General features: G+C 43.5%; 1 protein-coding gene and 1 long non-coding RNA gene across 2 annotated transcripts; both read left to right on the forward strand.

Annotated features, from left to right (window-relative positions):
- The first annotated feature begins 4,194 nt into the window (after window positions 1-4,194).
- Window positions 4,195-5,640, forward strand: LOC130530827 (uncharacterized). The gene is made up of 2 exons (XR_008951931.1): window positions 4,195-5,112; window positions 5,284-5,640. It is a non-coding gene; the product is annotated as an uncharacterized LOC130530827 (long non-coding RNA).
- Window positions 5,641-6,811: 1,171 nt separating this feature from the next.
- elovl6 (ELOVL fatty acid elongase 6) lies at window positions 6,812-18,041 on the forward strand. The gene is made up of 4 exons (XM_057042330.1): window positions 6,812-7,172; window positions 15,454-15,585; window positions 15,740-15,891; window positions 16,064-18,041. The coding sequence occupies exons 1-4, from the start codon at window positions 7,090-7,092 to the stop codon at window positions 16,504-16,506; spliced, it is 810 nt and encodes a 269-aa protein (XP_056898310.1). The 5' UTR covers window positions 6,812-7,089; the 3' UTR covers window positions 16,507-18,041.
- Window positions 18,042-19,703: the final 1,662 nt, after the last annotated feature.

Consider the following 19,703-nt stretch of genomic DNA (forward strand, 5'->3'; position numbering starts at 1 on the left):
CTATATGCTGTCCATAAATATTGTCATAATATTGCATTACATCTTGGGATCCGGCTGAAGAGGGGTCATCGGATCACTTCAGTGTTTTCACAGTTAAGCATAAAGAAGTAAGCAAAAGTCAAATTCAAAAGACTTATTACAAAGCTATAAAGTGGCGTCGGCTCAAGTAGTCTCAGCTTTCAGAGCACACATTTGTTAAAGCCATTACTAGAAGTAAATTTGCACATGCACGTCAGCGAATGTGCCTTTTACAACTCAGAATTCTGCACTTCGATCTGTCTCTGTGTCGTGTGAGTGTCCGGGACACTCGTGGTAGCCTGTTCTTATCCTTCGTCTTTCTAAAAAGCCCGAGTTTGGCCGTGTTTCCAGGGCTAACTAACGTGGCATTGACCATATTTTGGTCCTCTTCTTCCAGCAGGATTTGGCGTTGGTCTCTCCCAGTGGCAACATCTCCACCAGTGCATTCACTAAAAACCAGTATGATGACTTCCCCGGTCAACAGTTGCCATTCTGGCGTAACATGTTTTCATTTCACTTTTGACTTTAGTTATTTCAGTCCCTTAACATAGTTATTATTTACATTAACATTGTGTTTCTGGCCCTTTGAATGATCTTTTATCGTTCTTTTCCAGGTCCACACGAAGGGACCAACTACGGATGGATGAAAATACAGTAATAAATGTGCTTTTAAGACATAAACAGTCTTATAGTGTCTTTACAACAATTGTTGAAGATGATTAAATTACATCATTTACTATTCTGAGCTCAGCCGCAGTCACATCTTCCAACTGCTGTTGTATCGGTCTCCATGGACGCAAACACTGTTTCCTGGAGTGAGCAGATTTGTGCAGCATTAACATCGTCCTCAGCATCCACTGTTAACCACAGATGTCGAGCCAACTGTCCGAAGAGGAGAACCTTTTAGTGGAGGAGGGGCTTATTTCATGACCACTGTCTACCACCAGGGGGCAGCGTAGGTGCTTTGGCTTAATGTACACGAACAATCTGCCTGTTAATGTAAATATGAATAAACACACAAGTTGTGTTTACATGAAATATATTTTAGAATACTCTTGTACTTGTGTAGTGATGGCGGCACGTTATTTCCCAGTGTCTTCAATGGTCAGACGGGCTAATTTAACCGGCTGTAGCTTCATATTTACTCTACAGACCCGAGCATATTAATCTTCTTGTGTAACTCTCTGGAAAAAGCAAATCAGTACATTTCCCGGTATCCTTTTAAATAATATTTGGTTTATAATATAAATAGATTGAACATAGTCAGCATACCATTATTCAGTTTCTGCTCCAAAGGAGGAAACATACCCTTCCCCTCCACTTCAGTCCACACGCACACGCACACACACCACAGTTTATGTGTCAAATAAGATGATTAATGACCTTTATAAACATGAAGTAGCAGTGAAAATTAAAGAGGTAAATGGCGAAAGAAGCGGCAAAACGACACAGGAAAAAGCGAAGGCACCACCTGGTGTATCCAGGGGCTCAGCTCGCCCACCCATCCCTACCTACTGCATCTCCAACCCGACAAGAACAGCCGGCATGGAGAGCGACTTATTGGATTGGATTGGATCCTACCCAGCAGTGACTTATATGCTCAACCTATATGTCACAGATGGTAGGATTTCAGTGCAGTTCATGTAGGAAATCCACTCAGGAGTATTGATCTTTCCTCCTCTCTGCCTGATCTCCACAGGAGCTGAACATCCGCACCAACCTGGAGGGGGAGCGGTGGTGGAGCCGCTGAAACCTGATTCTCGGTCGAAGGAAACCGTAGTGCAGCAGTCTCTCCCAAATACCAGGAAAAAATACTCGCTCATTTTGCCTCCATCACAACAAAGTTCACGTCTCTGGGGAGGTCACGCACTGATTATTGGAGATCTGGTCCTGTAGGTGGACGCTGGTTGGCTCAGGGCGTCGCTAATGTCAGCTGCCTCTTCTTCTGTATCTTAGTTGGACAGCATTTTTTTGGGGGGGGTTGGGGCTCTCCATGGTGGCAGGTTGGCCATTTCTGCTTTAGCTAGCTATACACTAGTGTGAGAATCAGACTCACACACGTGAACTGATGACAGGTCAACACAGACATCAATGAAGATGTTTTAATTATGAACGCATGAGTGCAGATTTGTAGAAAACATCTATAAACACTGTACAAAACCAGTTGGCTCCACCTCAACATTGCTTTTATTTGTGCCTGAACAACGGCTCCATACTGATGTGGACCTTGTTCAACCATTCAGAGCAAAAAAAACTTTAGTTGGATTCAAACTGGCATAAAAACAATAATCCTGTAGAATTCCTTCAAAGTCGATTCTAGAGGTTAAATGGTATTTCTGACCAAAACCAGTACTGTCTGGTGCACACGAAAGCTTCAAATTCCATAATCCTTAAAGTGGCAAACTGCCTCTTCTGTGATGGACTGATCGTCCATGCAAATATGATTTCAGATTGTTTAGTTGTGAATTTGTTCTTCTATCCATGTTTTACAATTAGTGTTTCATGATCATTCGTTGATAATTACTGTTTAATCAGATATGTGCAGGCACATGTAAGGAAATTAGTTCTGGATTCCCTCAAATTCAAGATAATGAAAACAAAAATGTGGAGTGTGTCTAAAAATGAATGTATACAAATACATCACACACACACACACACACACACACATATCTGTCTTCCTGACCTAGTGCGGACAGATCCGCATCTAAACGATCAGAATTTTGAAGAATTAGACGTGAGTAAGACGCTATGCTGTTGAACTGCACATAAACTCCTTCTCTCTCCCGTCTCTCTCAGGTTCTCAGACAGTTTTAATCTGAAGTAAATCGGTCACGTCCAGATTTGTAGGCCAGCCCGTGCCTCCAGTCTCTGCAGTTCTCCTTCATTATTGGACACGGTGGGAGAGCCGGGGCTCTTGGTGCAGTAATCCCTGCTGGAAGGAGACGCTATCATAATGAAAAGGAAGACACGAGCAAACCCATGACCTACTCACATACATATGAAATGGAAGACACACACACACATATGACCTACTCACACACATGTGCAGGGGTGATATTAGGATGGTGGATTGCAGCAGAAGGTTTATATCTCTGCTGGAGAAGTTTTAGTGGCTCAGAAATCTGCAGTCAGTGGGAGAGCTGCTGTTTAACACCACGAGGTCTGCTCCAGCTTGCCTTGTCTCCTGTAATGCTAGCATCTGCAAAAATCATGTCAGCAGAGACCTTCACCTCAGTGATTCTTTAAAAAACCGTGCCCATGAAATCCCTTTTTGATTTGTGGCTAAATCTCCCCATGTCCACGTGTCGATATCTATTCATATCTCTATTGCGTAGGTCGACCGTGCCAAAACACAGATTATTTGAGCAAAATTATTGAGCTAAATGTAATTTGCTGTATAATTCAAGGTAAAGGCATCATCAAGCCACCTGGGAGACACGGGTCTTGGAAATTAAAAATCTTTTTTTTATATCTGTGATATTTGTCCTTGTAATGCGTCTATGCAGTGAACAACTAGTGCAACACTTATTGGAATGCTACCTACATTCTAAAATACTGTTTATCAGTTTTTATTTGACTTATAGTTTGTGATAAATATGAAAATAACTGATAGGTGACCATAAACTGAGGACCGAGTTATGTGAGTCACACTATTAACCACCAGAGGGCGCTAGAGCTAATTAAATTATTAACCCAACTTTAGATTTAATTTAGTTGCTGATGGAATCATAAAATAGCATAGCTTGCAGGCTGATATTTTGTGACTTCTTGATTTGTTTTTCCATTAAAACATGAGGTTAAACATTTACCTACATTGTATGAAACATCCTGTGTGGATTCGCTCTGCCTCTAGATTGGCGTTGAAACGAAAACATAGATTCAGCCAGAAACTGGGAGACTTTTCAGCCGTTAAAAAACAAACAGAATGCTGCAGTTCTGTCATAGCTCTGTGACATAACCCCAGCACTGTATTCTCCTCAGTTTATGAGGTATCATGGCAGGTAATGAAGCGGAAAGGTCAGAAGGGATATGTTTTTATCCGATCTAAACCAATAGGTCAGGTTTCCACTTTCCACGCCACAGCTCTGACTGCAGCTGGTGCCCTTTTGGGTAAAACAATACATTCACCTTGGCCACTCACACATCATATCACCAATTCCTCATCTCACTGACAATGTCACGCTTGGGGCTGGAAGATATTACAGAATAGATTTACTGCAAGAGTTCACCCAGTGGCTACTGCATGATATAAACAGTGTGTAATGTAAGCCATACATTATGAATCCAATTTGTTTTGGAGACCTCTGATGTTTTTTTGTGCAAAATGAAAATAGATCTACTAGGTTCAATGCCACAAACGAACCACTAGGTGGCAGCGTGGCGGTGCACATAAAGATGAAGATTGCGTTATTTTTAAGGATTATTTCGGTAGAATAACATATTGTGATGATCACCGTGAATAATGTCACAATTTAAAATATCACTGTACAAAATCTATTTTTCCTCACAATTATATATTTTTTCCCGAACAGAGACAGAAAAAGACTCTGTTTTGATGTCATTAAAAATCCTCATGCCGTTATTTAGTCTCCCCCAATCACGAGGGGAGAGGCAGATATACACCCCAGACGTGTTAGGAGTAACTCTGGAATAAACCCACCCAGGTGACCTGAAAATGACAGTTTCTGAAGTGAGCCCAGAACCTCCTCGCTGTGATGCGGCTGTGCTAATCCCCTGCACCACCTCTGACCAGATGAGTATAGTTAAGAACCACTCAAACGCGCACACACACCACACACACACACACACACACACACGACACACAACTTGGTGCAGCAGATGGGCTGAGAAAAGATGCTTTAAAAAACCAAAGACAGCTGTGGTTTTGCCTCAGGAACGGCAGTAACAAGGTGTACTGTGAAGTGCTGATTCTGGAGAGAGGCAGATATCTCGTAGAATGAAGTCTGGTCCTGGGAAAAGCTGCAGAATAATTACATGTGAATAATCACATATACCTCAGCTGATGTGGGTACAGTGGCCCCCAGCAGCACACGCTCCATTTGGGACATGAAGATGATTTGTTCAGACAACCAGGTGAGAGGTCACTGTTAGATCCATTATATTAAAGTTATCTCTTATTTGCTTTCACCTTGTTATATTCCTTATTCTTGTTATATTGTCTCTCATTACTTAATGTTTCTTATTATTTGCTAATGCTTAATGTTCATGATGCTTGATATGTCAACTCGAACTTCTCTGGTCAAGGGCGACAGAAATGCGGCGGCTGTTGGAGAAGTGGCCTTGACTGGAGACAGAGCTGCAGAGCCTGACCCAGGAGATGTTCTCTTAATCTGTCTGATATAGAAGAATGTGCTGTTTGTGAGCTAAGCTAATCAAATCAGTGAAGGCCTACGTATAATCTCACCATTATGATTTACAGTCTCTTGCTCTGTTTGAGACCTGCTATCTTGTGTTTTCCCCCTCCCTTAGACACATTTGACTTCTGTAACGAGGAACCTCCTAATTTCAATAAAAGAAGGATGGCGGGAGGTGTGCGTCAGAACGTGTTGGAGATCTGTAACTGAGCACATCTCTCCGTTCTCCTTGCAAGTAAATTCCAAACTGTTGTCTTTGCCTCATTTGTTTTTCTCGTGTTTCAGGTTGTTTGAACCTAACAGTCACTCAAGGTCAAATGATTAGAACCAGCCAGCAATGCCCTGATACACTGTGATGTATCTAACCCTAACCCAAACAAGAGCGAAGAATGGGCGCAGGGACATACGGGCAGGCGTTGAGCCACATAATGTCAGACTGTTCTCTTTAAGTGACTGCAGAGTTGCTGTTCTGACCTCGTCTGAACACAAATCTTTCTTACTTTGTTGTTTTCTTTCCTTTATGGTTCAATTTAGTTGATGCAGAGTCGCTCTGAACTCACCTTCCAGCGACATTCTGTAAACTTTTGGAACATAAGCACAATTTTTGGGCATCTCAATAGTACCAGTTGCTAAACAGTTTAAAGTGGCCTTTGTCATAGTTTATGCTTCGAAACATGACATTATTACTCCTTTATGTTTTCAGTTTGGTGGTGATTCAGCACCGAAGGAAGGCCACCTAATCCCTGGAAATGCAATCAGGCAGTGGGTTGAGAAATGGCTTCCCCGGCATATCTAAAATTTGCTATTTAATACATTTAAACATGCATGAATCATTGCACAGGTGTCCAGCAGTGCTGCATTAGCTGCATGAGGCATCAGCTGTGTGATGCATGATATGCAATTAGTTGCATAATGTGGTAGTTTTGTAAGATCTGCCCTTTTGGCCTATTTAGAAATCAACTAATAACGTGGTCTGGATCCTGATGACACAACTTTCAGCAAACACAGTGCTTCAGAGTTGCTGACTGTACAATTTTCAACAGTGATATGAGAGACTGCCATATTTATTTCTGGATGGTGAGGTGATTGCACCATATCACATACCTTATTATAAATTCAAACTCAGGAACCAGAAAGCAGGATAAAAACCTACATCAGATAATCATGTATGAGGACAAAAATCATTTTTTAATGGGTTATTTAGAGTTATTTTTATTAAGGGTGTGTCTAAACGGCCCTTATTGGGAGAGGGGAGCTTGATGTCATGCTGAAGTCGCCCAGCAGGGGGGCGCCTGAGATGATTGTCTTCACCTTGTCCACATCCCATAATACCCTTAAGACAGGATATAGGAACGATTACATCACAAGCATTAAAATTACATATGAAGAGGTTAAATTCATATTTCCTTACTTCCTGTTTGATGACCAGGTGATAGAGTACAGTGGCCGTAACCCGCCCGGCGTTGGGACCCAGATTCCACCCGTCTGAGGAAGAGGGCGTAGGCGCAGCCGGCAGAGGATGAAGGTTCCGCCACTGGCGAGCAGTGCGCGCACAGCCGACCGGGTCTGACAGCGAGCCGAGCGATGCCAGTTCAAATCTGCGCGGAAACCGACTAAACACACAACCCCCCCGCAGCCGAGAATCGTCTTGTCCGAGCAGCGCGAACGGAACCCGGCCACCCCATCCTCAGCGAGCATGTCGGTGCTGGCCCTGCAGGAGTACGAATTCGAGAGACAGTTCAACGAGGACGAAGCCATCCGATGGATGCAGGAGAACTGGTAAGGTTCCGCCGCGGTGTGACGCGCGTCCGGCCCCTCGACGCCAGCCTCGCAGCGCACCATCGAGTGCACATGCAGCTGCCTTTCTCACAGGGATTAAACCCGCCATATCCCATTATTCCAGCACCCCCGGCATCATCTGCAAACTGCCGCCCGCGCTTCCTAAACGAGCTCTTTTCCGAAGGCCTGGTGCACCGTTCCACCCCACGCCCCCCTTAAAGTTGCATTACGTCGGATTTGCCCTCGATTTCCTGTGATTTATTCCCCCGTCGGCGGTGTGTTGGCAGTTAAAGGTCATCAGTGTCCTTGGCCCTGCAGCGTGCAGAGCTTAAACCGGGCAGTGTCTGTCTAACCACACCGCTCTGTCACACTGTGGGTTTTCTCATCCATACAGGTGTGTTTTTTAAGTTGCTTCTGTAAAGCAGGCTGCATATTCTGAGAGTTCAGGGGAATTAAACGGTGCACGAACCCTAACATTAAAAAAAAAGGGGGGGGCGGGGGCAAATGTAGATGTGCAGTGACAAAAAAACCTAAAACCATGCAGGAAATCCCCACATCTATTTTGAGATTTGAGAATTAGAAACTAAATCTTCAACAGAGAAGCCTTTCTTGATGAACTTTCTCTCTCTGATTAACTCTAGTGGTGCTTCAGGAACCATTTTCAGGAGGGTGTGTGTCCAAGATGACCAGAGATATGATAGTGTTTACACAGGCCAAGACTTTCGACCGCAACAACTCACCAGACGGATATTTCAGACACAACTGGGGTTCATGTAAATACAGCTGTGTGATTTTGTGCTGTGATGCGTCTCATATGTAGGTCATGTTCTGGTCCAGTCCAGCCACCCCACTAATTCAAGTGACGGCGGCGGTGGTTGTTGGGCTCAGGCCAGCTCGTGCAAGGGATGGTTCCGAGCAAAATAAAATGAGTCATGCATAACGTTAGCATAGGCTTCATTAAGCATTCAGTGGTGTTTTAGCTCTAGAAAACAAACCAACAACATGCAGTTGAAGGAGGAATTCGGCTTCCTGCTGCTATTGGGGCGAATTAAAATAATATTTTTGTACGGAAGTGAGCATTTAAACGTCATCAGAGCAATTAGAAATTCTGTGTGTGTGTGTGTGTGTGTGTGTTTGGGGGTGGTTTTGATGGAAAGGCAGAGCATGTGTGCACTGTGTAGGAGCTGTCCTCACCCTGGTACTGACAACTGACCAATGGCGTCCATCTTCTGATGTCTGCTGACAGAGCGGCGGCCAATCGCAGCGTAGCTGATTCCAACGGCTCCTGTCTGCACCTCTCGTAGCGGAGGATGTCAGACAGGGCTAGCACACGTGGCTAATGGAGGCAGCACCAGGAAATGGGACGTGAAGGACCGTTTGTTAATATTCTGGGAACTTCTGAATAGGAAGGGGAATATATAATAAAGGGGGAAAACGACAGCAAAAGCGCAAAGTGTCAGTAGCTCAGAGGAGAATAAAGAGTGTGGACTAAAGCCTCTGAGGAGTTTTAGACGTCAGCCTAATTTGAACCGACTCACTTAATCTCCAACTAAGAGTTTGTCTTTGTGTGAAAACTTTTGCATGAGAACAAAGCAAACAGACATCTGGCGTGGAAGGTCTGCAGATCCACACATTCTCTCTGCAGCTCTGTGGACTTATTGCAGCAATGGGCACTAACCTGTGGGCATTTTAGCTGAACACATACCTGAACACACTGTACAGTTTAGCTGTGTGTGGCCTGTGAACTTTGCCGTTCCCTTAATTTCAGCCCTTCCTGACCCCTGATTCACTGAACCAGACAGATAAAGTGGATTTTATTGCCCTTATGCAATGCCAGAGATCTATTCTGTTAATCTGCCAACATACACACAGTGAGGCAACAGTACAAAGACACATTTACAGGATTATCATTTTCGGCATGATTTCCTTTTTATATATCAGTGCCACTACGAGAGGATTTACGTCCTCTAAAGTTCCCCCACCATCACCTGTAGTCGGCTGCCTCTGACAGAGCTTCATAAATTCAGACTGTAACATTGCTGCCTGGGGTGAGGCCCGGTCTTATCGCCGCCCTGCGGAATCTCAGAGCAGTTCTGACCCCAAGACATTTGGGAGAAATGCCCGTCTGTCTCTGACCCCACCAGATGACCAGCAACCAGCATGACTGTCACAAGGAAGTCGTAGCATTTCTTTTTTCAGCAGTTTTTATTACAGTCCTTTTGAATCAGGAGTGCTCCAGTTCACTACATGTGATGAGCGTATATATTTTATCGGCAGCTGCAGTTATGACTTTATAATGAAATCATTGTACAGGTGATTCCCCTTTTCATAAACACATATTTACTTGCTTTGACTGGACTTTTCTGGAGGTTAGCGAGATAAAGGAGAGTAAAATGTCGCTTCCATCTTTTCATTATATCTTGTATTCTATAAGAATTTAACTAAAAAAGCAAACTGGCGGGGAGAGAAGAAGCTGAAGTTGTTGTACGATGGAGAAGATGACCTTGACTCTAAAATGTTATGATTGTAGGTCATCAGATACAGTCTTGGGTCCATCCACTCTAATCCAGATGTGCACTCTCTGAAGACACAGATGTTGGTGGTTTTCCTCTGAGTAGCTTATTGACTGTGCCAGGTAAAGCCAGCGGTGCGTTGAACAGCCTCAGTGTGACTGAAATAATGTAAAGTGGCATCTTTTTCTCACTTATGCACGATCCTGCTGTGGTTTTGCAGACGTACGTGGTCGTGCATGTCTGCATGGGCTGGATGACCTTAGCCTTAAGGCACAAGTACAGTTTTAGGTCCTTTTAACTTTGTAAAGGAGACGATTTAGCTGGCTCATTAGACCACATTAAGGTACCTCTCAAGAACTTAATGTCGGCCTCCTCTCAATGTTTCTTTATTTAGAGACGATGGAGATCCATTTGCGATGCAGTGAAGAAGCGTGAGGCAGGCAGGTAACAACAGTTTAGCTGTCCGCCCCCCCGGTGACCTCTGACACCTGGTCCCTGAGCTCCCAGAATCAAAGCACAGGTGAAACCAGGTACTTTTCTAAACTGGGCTCCTGACGGGCTCCGGCCAGCAGATCCTTCAGCGAACAGAGATTAAGAACAGGACAGAAATAGCTCACTGGGCTGCTTAGTGTTACAATTTTAGTATAACTACAGAAAAGGTTTCCCCGTTTGACTGCTGGCGCCGGACAGCATCGCATCAGTTTATCCTCAGACGAGGCGCCGGCGACTCTTACATAAAGCCTGAGTCATGTTTAGTCTTTGAGGACGGCTCTTCAGTCACAACAGGGCTCTGCTGGACAGGAAGCCAGACGAACCAGTAAAATTAATGAGAAAACGAATGCCCGGGGCCTCTCTGTCGGAGGCAAAACCACACCGCGGCGATAGGAAACCCAATTTCCACTGAGAAGCAAATACACAGAGGAAGAGCTTCACAGGGACGGCACTGGGCTGTCAGAGTCAACATTTACAATATGCTTTTTATAGAAAACACACTATAGTCAATGTAGACATTAGCTAAGATTCCAGGTCCTTCAGTTTACAGCTCAGATGATCTATTTTTCCTTTCCTCAGTATTGAGGATGTATTTGCTCTTTTTGCCATTTCTCTCGTCATGTAATGGCGCACGTGTGTGTGTGTCTTTGGCGGTAATTGCGTTGTCGATTGGTGTGTGCATGTAATGTCGAATAAGGTCCAAAGCAGGATCAATGAAAACATCATTATCGTAAGTGAAGGGTCAGTCAGGGCGCTCGCTGATTAATATTTCTCCTTATTAAAGCTTCTGGTTTCAGGTGAAATTCGTGGCGGTACCCTGGGTCTGAATTTGCTGAATCACACCATCATCATTAGCATGCTGCTAGCTTCTAATCTTATTTTTTTAAGAGCCTTTTGGGTGGCAATAGACACCAGTAATGGATCGCTGGCGGCTCTGCTGCTATGGTCTGATAATAAATGGTGCCGCTGAGACTGTTAATGATGCAGCGAGAATGAACAATGAGGCGTCTGCGTATTCTGCCTGTTCATGTTCAGTTACATTTTTATTTGCCTGATCTCTTAATGTCCGTACAGCGTTCTGGAAAGACTATTTGCTCTGTTGTGAAAGACGTTGCAACCCTACATGCTCCGCACGTGTAAATCTCTGTAACCTTTGATGGTAATTGGCTGGAGCTATTGTTGCGTTCCTGGTCAGGCTGGGAGATGCATCCCTCTAACTTTCACTGGTCCATACACAGAAAGAAAGAAAGACTTCTATAGATTTGTCCTTCTCTTCCCCAATGGAGAAACCTGAGATTTCTTACCACAGCCCTTTTATCACCTTCACTGACCCAAAACGGCCTTTAAAGCTTTAATCGTCTCGTTTTAGGTCACCCACTGAGATTAAAAAAGGAAATGCAATTCCCTTTATGAATTGTTTGATTTGTCCTCTAAATCCTCTGGCTAGTCTTTGGAGTCACATTGGTAGAAATCCAGCTGGAAGTGATGGGGTGAGGGGGTGTGAGTCAGATCTGACCTCAGGTCAGCTCACCTCAGTTAATAATGAAGATGTGTCTCTGCTAATTCTGCTGCGGTATGCCCCCTTAGAGCATAGTGTGATTATCACTTTCTAAATCTCCAAACTGTCCTTGTCTTCTGTTTGGGGGTAGCGTTATGACCTCTCCCCTCACTGCAGGGTGACGCTGAGCCTTCTTGGCCGCTGCCGCACATGGCACGATGGCTCCGTTGGCTGCTGTCTCTCACAACTGCTCAGACGGGAGATGAGGATGTGGGCTGGCTTCCCGGGCTCTGGGGTCTGCCTGGGGTGTGGCTCTGCTCCAATTTCACTTTCGGTTTCCATCAGGCTGCCAGGAAAGGCTTGGATGCAAACAAAAGATAAAATCTCTAAATTCCAACCAAGTATGTCTCAAGTGGTTTTCGGCAGTTCCACCAGTGCACAAAACATTCAGCACAACTGGCTCTGTGTGTGTGTTATTTATCTCAAATTGCTTTTCTTGAATATGTTTTAGTGCTCTTACTTTTTCCCAACTAATGGAGGCCGTAATACAGCCTTATTGTCGCAATCAACATAATTATTGCTTTTCCCATTTCATCCCCTTTAAGAGAGAGTTCCAGAATGCTGAAATCCCAAAATGCACACCATGAGGCTGGCCGGTGGCTCTGTGGGTGGATTACATCTGGATGCTTCCAGAATGACAGATTATGGTTGGGTCTTAGTCTTATTTATTGGCTTACTGTCCATAACAGGTTAGCCTTAATAATCCAGCAGACTCTGTCCAGCCGGGCTTTACATAGACACAGGACCTTATTGTGTGTGCCGGTGTGCAGACTCACCCTAAGACTGCAGACTGATGGGAGGAAAGACCAGCTAATGCGGACCTGGGTTCCTCAGCAGGATGTCATCCAGCTTTACACAACACGGCAAATGGGGGAGGGATCCTGCTGTCACGTACTGGCGTACAACATGGGCTAGAATGGGCGCTAGCCTGTATAGTGCTAGTTCAGTCGTGTTGACTGCGCATCGACGTGCAAGGGAAGAGCACAAACTGGGACAGGGAGATGTTCCAGAGGTGCCTTACTTAGCTGAACACCTGTGTCCTGCTACCATTTACCACTACTTTGTATTCAGCAATCCTTGAAGCGGCACACATCTTTCGGATACATGCTGGAATCCCCAGTGGGAGGAGAACAGCTGGTTTCCAGCAGCTTGTTCTATAGTAAGCAAGAGGCTGGTGCTGACTCTGGAGCTGCTCCATACTGATCCATGATGAGATCTGACATTGTAGTTTCTCATTTGTGCTGCCTTGACCCACTTAGGCAAGAGTCACCCCTCCTCCACACCCGTCTATTAGTGTCTCATGCAGACATACTGCCGGGGTTTATGCTAATCTGTGTGACATTTGGATTTACTTTTCCCAAATTCTATTTGTTTCTATGTGGATATCTGGTATTTATCATTAATACATCAACATCTTTATTGTTAGTTTTAATCAACCAGAGATATTTTACAAGATATATTTATCACAAGTTCTGAAGTTTGTGAAATCTCAAACAAAATTATTGTCAATAATATAATATTGCTATACAAGTGTGGTCCCCATAGATAGAACTATTTGCCTTTGCCTTATTAATAATGCAGGTTTATTAGGCTATTAGACAAATCTAATCGTTAGGCTTCAGAGTTAAGCTAAGGCGACACCACTGAGTGGAGAGATGATGAGAATTCATCCTGACATCTTCCAGATTTCCTTTGAATGAAGTTATGGCTTGACCATGTCCTTGGGTTGCTTTTTCTTCCTTGCCAGCAGGATAATTCATCTTCTAATAGGCTGCAATGGGCCATCTTACTTGGGCAGAATGGACTCGCACATACTAAAACTGCCCTCTAAATGTCGTTGTCCTTGGCTCGGCCGATAACACTGACATATTTGAATAACTCTTATCTTTTAACTACGTTAAATGTTTAAATGACGTGATGTTAAATGACAGAAATGGAGATTAGGTAATAAACCTGTTCACGTTTGCTTAGTGTCTTCACACAAGTACCGGTAATTATATTGTAGGATAATCCCAAGTGCTGAGAAGTAGTCCATTTATGTTGTGGCTCTCAACATTTGACGTTTACTTTTTTGCTGAGCTTCTATCCAGCAATACAATCATACGAGAGTAAATGAAATGAAATGTATTGGCCTCGTGTCTAAGGGGCTTTTGAAGATGCGTGTTGAATTATAGGACTTGGTATACATCCTGGACCGTTCAATGATGCTCTGACCTTTGACCTTGAAGCTCGGACAGCAACACAGTGAAGGGGAGTGCAGAGATTGTTGTGCCTCTCTGTTCCTCCCAGGCTCTGCAGCATGTTGGCCTCTGTGGATTGTGGGTTGCTTTGTTCTCCCCTCCTACTTGTATGGTCGAGAAACGGTGATGTCATTCTGCAGTCTAACCCTGTTATCATTCTGTGAAAGCACCTCCTTTTGACTTTGCTCTCACGGTTATGTCCTTCATCCTATAGAGGTATCCTTCATCATTTTGTCAGTCTTTTTGCAAGAAGCAAAACACCACTGGATTTATTGCCGGTGTATAATTCCATCAATTACGTTAAGCTACCAATTTAACCCGATGAAGTTCACTATAAAGTTGTTATTCAATGATATTAAAATGTACTACGACCATTCCGAGTCATTTTGACCTTCACAATGTCTTGAGGATAGATTGTGCAGCGCTTCATGGCCAGTAACCGGCCCAATTAAACCTTATCAAAACCAACTTTGATTTCTATTCTAGCTTTTTCTCCCTGTAAATGATCAGCACATTATAACAAACAATGTCACTACAGGGCAACATGACTTATGCAACATCAGTCCAAGGGCTACTGGTCCCAGAAAGCCTCATCCTTGTGCACCTGCACTCTCCTCTGAGGACTAGTCTGATTTTATTCCTCTGGGCCAGTTAATAGCGAAGTCCCCTAGCAAGTCTGTCCGTCCATCCGTCCGTCCATCCATCCATCCATCCATCCATGCATGCATGTATTTGTCAGCCTTCCTGGATCTAATGTCCTCATTATTTTTGTTAATGCTGTTAACGACTCTGGGCTCCGTCCAATAGCCCAGACATTACATTTTGGCACGTAAAGCTCCAGTTTTAGGCAGAATGCCACAAAATCTGGCTGGTTCCAGTCTATCAGTATACCGCTTTGGAATTGTGTTGAGGACTGGGAACATTCAGGCTGGGCCAGATGGAATTGCTTCAGGTGTTTCTCATTCGTTAGGCATCGTTTATGAAATCAGATTAGATAATGAAGTTAAGAAAAATAAACAGTTTAGTGTGTGGGATTTTTGCACAAGCATCGGGTCTAACGTTTTAACTACATGGACCAGACTTGAGCCTCCACCGAAGGGGGGGTGGGGGTGGAGGGAGTGACCACACACTGCAGCCTTCCACCAGACGCACTTGGGACTGTTCAGTGGCTGCCATTTTGCTGAGTGTTTGTATTAGCAGTGACAGCATCGTGGTGTGGGTGAGGTCTGTCCCAGAAGCAGATTGCTGCTCCGCTCCGCTCCAGAGATGAACAGGTGCATTTGTGACGGAGGCCTCCTCAATCTGCAGGCAAACTGGCCAGGAAATCCAGTCTCCTGTCCATATAACATGCTGTAGAATAAAAAACTGGCTTTCAAAGGCATTTAAAGAGTCGGCGTGTAGCTTCATTGATCAGGAAATACCATATTCATTGATATTCAGACTGTTGTCAGAATGTCTTTGATTTATTGTGTCTCCAGGAAGAAGTCCTTCCTCTTCGCTGCGCTCTACGTGGCCTTTATCCTCGGAGGGCGCCATGTCATGAAGCAAAGGGAGAAGTTTGAGCTAAGGAAGCCGCTGGTGCTCTGGTCCCTCACGCTCGCTGTATTCAGGTGAGAGAGCAGAACTTTCCCATAAACCTTCCAGCAATTCTCCGTGGTCCAAAAGGCAAAATTAAGCGGAGGAAAACCTAGATAAACTGCTATTCTCGGGGTGCTTGAAATCCTTGAAACAAAAAAAGCACCTTATGTCGCTGTGTCCTTCCAGTATCTTTGGTGCCATCCGTACTGGGAGCTACATGACTTACATCCTGATGACTAAAGGGCTGAAACAGTCTGTATGTGACCAGAGTTTTTACAACGGGCCTGTCAGCAAGTTCTGGGCATATGCCTTCGTACTTAGTAAAGCACCAGAACTGGGTAAGTCAAGACTTTTAGTAATTTTATTCCAGACCATAATATGCCAGATGTCATACTGGTTGTCATGTGCTTAGCGTAGCTGCTGTCGTCACCTAGTTTATTTCATGTTTTCTTCTCCCTCCCTTCTTCCCCCACCTTTATAATCTCTTGATCGATCCTGTCATGCTCACAGGTGACACTCTCTTCATCGTCCTGAGGAAGCAGAAGCTCATCTTCCTCCACTGGTACCACCACATCACCGTGCTGCTCTACTCCTGGTACTCCTACAAAGACATGGTGGCTGGCGGCGGCTGGTTCATGACCATGAACTACTTGGTGCACGCCGTCATGTACTCTTACTACGCCTTGCGAGCAGCGGGCTTCAAGCTGTCGCGCAAGTTTGCGATGTTCATCACCCTGACGCAGATCACCCAGATGATTATGGGCTGCGTGGTCAACTACCTGGTGTACTCCTGGATGCAGCAGGGTCAGGAGTGTCCATCGCACATGCAGAACATTGTGTGGTCCTCCCTCATGTACCTCAGCTACTTTGTGCTCTTTGTCCAGTTCTTCATTGAGGCCTACTTAAGCAAGTCCAAGTTGTCGGCTGCAACAGTCGACAAGAAGATCAAGTAAACAGGTGTGGCGAGAGTATGGGAGAAAGGGAGGCGATGAAGAAAAAGGGAGTCGAAAGGCAGGGACCAATGACTTGACTAAATCTGTTCGGGGAGGGTGAGAGCGACAGAAATGGTGGAAAGACACAAGTTTCGCTGGTGGTGTGATGATTAAGGGTTGAGGGTGCGATAGTGGAAAGGTCAGAAGATGATTGGTGTTTGCATTTGAGCATTAATGTGCAGATTTCAAATGCCTCGCATGAGGTCATGTTTCTGGTAAAGAATGCAAAAGAAGCATCACCGCCATGAGAGGCCGGCACAAGGTGAAGCGCGTGCAAATTAAAACAACAACCCAGTTTTGAATTGAAAACAATTTTAAAAACCAAATTTAAAAAAAGGACATAATCGCCAGATTAAAACCTTTACTCTGCCACAAGCATATGTTTACTTGACAGAGAAAAAAATGTACATATGAAGATGGACCTCTGCTGATTAATTTAAGCCATCTGAGTATGTTATCTCTCCTGTCTGTTGTCAGTGTGACGTTTGTTTTAACCTGTTAGAAGAACAAGTTTGAAAACACTGGTTGAGCGTGTGAAGCCGCCGCCTAGTGGTTGGCGGGGTGAACTGCAACGTGTTGTCTGTGCGTTAACATATGTTTCTCAGGTTTTATGTTATCTCTGAATACTAATATGCATATCAAGAGGAAGCAAAAATGGTTACATCGACACGCACCCACGCTGTGGATAAAATTCACCCAGATGGCATTTTTCAGTCAGTTTTTAAAAAGAAAACTAAAAAAAAATCCAGTACAGCTGCTTGAACTGATGATTATGAAGAACACACAGCTGATGGCCATGACGGGAGTAATGCTGCGGCAGCCTGCTTCATCACTTGTGTTGACCTTAAAGACGTTTCAAACCAGTTTGGATAAATGAACAAGGTTAGATTTCCCGATGCTTCTCTTTTCAGCGCCCCCCACCGTTAATGAAAACTTGTTCGCTGGACACTGATGAGTTGTTGGACGGCATACATATTTATGTTTAGCAAAAGAGGAAAAAAAAAGAAGAAATGAAACATGCAAATTGTTGAAAATCTGCTATGTTGAATTTCAAAAACTAGTGCGTATCCTTAATGGTGTCTGTTGTGCTATTGTGCATTTGCACTGTTCATGTCAAAACCAGTTGTTGCTGAAAAACTTAATGAGTGCAAAAACAAGACTTGCCTGCTGTTTTTATTTTTATTTTTTTTTCTATAGGCATTGTGCATATTTCTGCTTGGTGCTTCAAAGCCATTTCAGGGACTGCAAAGCAGTTAAAAAGTGAACGCGGTAGTTTGTGGAAGGACTACCAAAGGATGAGCACTGAACAGACCCACAGGCTTAAACCAGTAAACCATATTGCTCACATGTCAATTGTGGTTATGAGTTATACATCAGTATTTGGAAATATTTGCCGGCTATGAGCTCTTCACCTTTTCAAGGCTTCCTTTTCAAGTTGTCATTTTTGGAAATAAATGAATAAATAAATAAATGCACAAAATGTGCTGTGAGAAGATCTCTAAATAATATGTGACTTGATTTTACACTGGCTAAAGCAATAAACTATCCTATAGCTTTACATTTAAACCTCTTCCTATACTGTAGGTTAACTTGGGCATTAAATTCAATAATTGACTATCTGATTACTTTTAAACGGACATTGGCAGATTATTATTGAGTTGAGGTGATGGGAAAATACACTACACACAAATAGTGACTGAAACTGAAATTTTAATTAAAAATATGAGCTGTACCCTTTTGATGTGTTATTAGTGAATCAAAGGAGAGGTATAGATATTTGTAATACGACTATAGAATGAACACAACCATTCATCTGACTTGGACAGCAATAATTTCATTAATTTATTGTATTATGTTGTGGATTTTTTTTCCATAAGAAAGCCTATGATGAGGTAAAATGAACAACAATTAACCTTTTTTAAAGAACATGTCCATTTGGTGTTTTATAAATCCCCAATCCAGTAGTATTAATTCACAACGTATCAAGAAATCCTACTTTTTAAAGAAATCTTTCCTTTACTGTGGGGAATCCCGTCCAGAATCCAGCAGGGTTTTCCGTCCTACCACGTGGTAGGATGGAAAACCTGGCACCTGTAGGACTGGACTGGCCTCAGCGACACAAACCCCACATTCTACCCAGAGGTGCAGACTGTTTAAATATAGTAGTTTCCATTGAGAAGTCTTCATTTTGCATCAAATTATGGACGAATGAATGCATGAATGAATGAATAGTCCGACCACCGTCCGTCTCTCATTAGCGTCAATTAGTTTTGTCTTCAATTCGCGTGGATTTCCATTTGAGAGGAGAGTGCAACGCGGATATTTGTTGGCAACCCGGATTTTGAAACATCTTCAGAGCGATATCTCCAAATCTGGTAAGTTTTATTCAACACATTTGGACAAACAGTAAAATTGATTCCACCTCGAAGCAATTAGCTGCTGATTCTGCAGAACCACAAACAAAGAGGAGCAGTTTAAAATAACTTCAAGACAAATAAACGACTCCAACAAACGCAAAAGACAATTTAGACAATGGATTTTATAAACCAACATTACGGCTAAACCTTTATCGTCAAAACTGTCGTTTAATCGTCTTGTTTTACCACAAAAGTAATTTAACAAGTAATCTGAGATTATAACAGACGCGTGTACTTGAATATGATCAGTAGAAGGTAGAAGTTATGTATTTTTATATAGAGTCCCGATATTTAACCCAAGTGTTGATAAATCTGCGCCATCGGGCGTGTCAGTTTAGTTTCTATTCTGTAATTTATAGGTGCGTGTGAGTAAACTGAAACGTCTATTAGGATGACTTTGACTTTTAACTAAAGCGCGGAAGCTTTTTTGAAATCCTGTTTTTTTTCCCTTGTACACTGTCGCCATCTGCTGGAAGAAAGGAAAATGACATCAGTAACAAATGAGTGAAAAATGATTGAGGCATACGTTGGGTAGACGCCTGCTTTCAACTGGGAGCTCAGTTTTCTTTGTGAAAGCAATTGTCTACCTGCACCACAGGGATCCACAGAGGGTGCCTATAGCCTGGCCCTCAAACTGCTCAATAGAGGATGCGCGTATCCACCCAGCGTATGTTACTCGCCCACCTGGAACAGAGAAACACCTATGCCAGAATCCTGTATTTGTCTTCAACTTGTGTTTAA

This window comes from Takifugu flavidus, chromosome 9 (assembly GCF_003711565.1).
Source record: "Takifugu flavidus isolate HTHZ2018 chromosome 9, ASM371156v2, whole genome shotgun sequence".
NCBI lineage: Eukaryota > Metazoa > Chordata > Actinopteri > Tetraodontiformes > Tetraodontidae > Takifugu > Takifugu flavidus.